Source organism: Carlito syrichta, unplaced genomic scaffold, assembly GCF_000164805.1.
Source record: "Carlito syrichta isolate Samal-C Ts95f unplaced genomic scaffold, Tarsius_syrichta-2.0.1 Scaffold304604, whole genome shotgun sequence".
Lineage (NCBI taxonomy): Eukaryota > Metazoa > Chordata > Mammalia > Primates > Tarsiidae > Carlito > Carlito syrichta.
Genome location: NW_007248700.1, coordinates 19513 through 21190, shown reverse-complemented (window position 1 = coordinate 21190; position 1678 = coordinate 19513). Strand labels below are relative to the sequence as shown.

Genomic DNA, 1678 nt, shown 5'->3' with positions numbered 1-1678 from the left:
GTCGCTGCGGTGGCCGGGAGCGGCCACTGCACTCCAGTCTGGGCGACAGAGTGAGATTCCAACTCAAAAAAAGAAAAAGAGAGTCAGTCTCCACATCTGTGAAGTGGTAAATGTGCTGACCTAATAGCACTGCTGTGAGGTCATGGGAACTTTGGTAGATGGGTGCTCATTTAATTAGAGGAATAATTTATAACAAGCATCAACTTTTAGGGGTGTGATCATATAAACAAAGAGGAGCCATGTTACCTTTCAGCCTGAATTTCTTCCTTTCAGATACATACTTACATAACTATTTTTTTCCTTGTGTAATTGCATGGGTTGCAACTAAAAAATAGTTCTTTTCTTATTTTATTTTATTTTATTTTATTTTTTTTTGAGTTGGAGTCTCACTCTGTCACCCAGACTGGAGTGCAGTGGAGTGCTGCTGCGCTCAGGTGATCCTTCCGCCTCAGCTCTCCAAGTAGCTCGAACTACAGGCACTTGCTACCGCACCTGGCTAATTTTTGATTTATCGTAGTTATGTGGTCTCATCAAGTTGCCAGGTGTGTCTCAAACCTGTGGACTCAGGCAATCCTCTCACCTCAGCCTCCCAAAGTGCTGAGATTACACGCTTGAGCCACCGTGCCCGGCCTTAATTTTTTATTTATTGTAGAGATAAGGTCTTACCAAGTTGTCCAAGCTGATCTCGAACCCCTAGACTAGGCAATTCTCTCACCTGGACCTCCCAAAGTGCTGGGATGACAGGCTTAAGCCACCATACCCGACACTCTAAGTTAAAGTTTTACATAGTCTTATCAGTTCTCAAAAGGAGAGTACATGACGCAACCTACACCTTTGTCAATGCCTAGAATTTAGGGGGTTCCAGTGAGCACCCGCAGACTTCACAGGGGTCTCATGGCAGCCGAATTTTGACGTTAGTCTAAAGCAGTGGTTCTCGGCCCGGGGTGTTTCTGTCTACCAGGCGTTTGGCAGCGTCTGTGCTTGATGATCGTGACCAACTCCAGATGACTGTGCTGTGGCATCTGGTGGGCAGAGGCTAGGGCTGCCGCTAGGCATCTGACAGCCCTCGCAGAGCAGAACCACCTGGCCTGGAGTGTCGTTCGAGCTGGGCCCGAGAGACACTGCCCGGCCACAAGAAGCGCCTGCAGGCCCTGTCTGGATGCAGACGGGACTCTCCAAGGAGAGCAGCCGGCGACTTGGGGCTGGGTGTCCAGGCCCTGCTGGCCCCTGCCCCGTGCCATGCTGCCTTACCCGTAGGAATGTCCAATGAGCACGTTCCGCTTCTTGGCGTAGCGCTGGAAGACAGCCCGCATGTCCTCAGCCAGCGCATAGAAGGTGTAGGCCGCGGCCACCTGCGGCGCGGAGCTGGCCCCATGGCCGGCCAGGTCGGGCGCCACCACCTCGTAGCCCAGGCGCACGAAGAAGTCCAGCTGCTCCTTCCAAATGGCCAGGGAGCCGCCAACGCCGTGGATGAAGAAGAGCACGACATCTGCCTGGGCGCCCTGGCAGCTGGTGACGTGCCTCTCGCAGTCAATGTGGACGGTCCTCTTGGGGCGCCGGGCACGCCGCCGCCCGCCGCCCGGGGCTGAGCGGCCGTCGCTGCCTGCTGGGTCCGCCAGCTCCACCTCGAGGGCAGCGGGTGGCTCCCCAGAGCCACGCTGCCCAGGCAGGAGGTCAG

The 1678-nt window shown here is 54.8% G+C and overlaps 1 protein-coding gene across 1 annotated transcript in view; it reads right to left on the bottom strand.

Moving 5' to 3' along the window:
- Positions 1 to 1247: 1247 nt before the first annotated feature.
- ABHD8 (abhydrolase domain containing 8) overlaps positions 1248 to 1678 on the bottom strand; it is a 1867-nt gene continuing 1436 nt past the window's right edge. Inside the window, 1 exon segment of the mRNA XM_021713586.1 lies at positions 1248 to 1678. This exon segment is cut by the window's right edge and continues 20 nt beyond it. Within this exon segment, the coding sequence (XP_021569261.1) occupies positions 1248 to 1678 (431 nt within the window).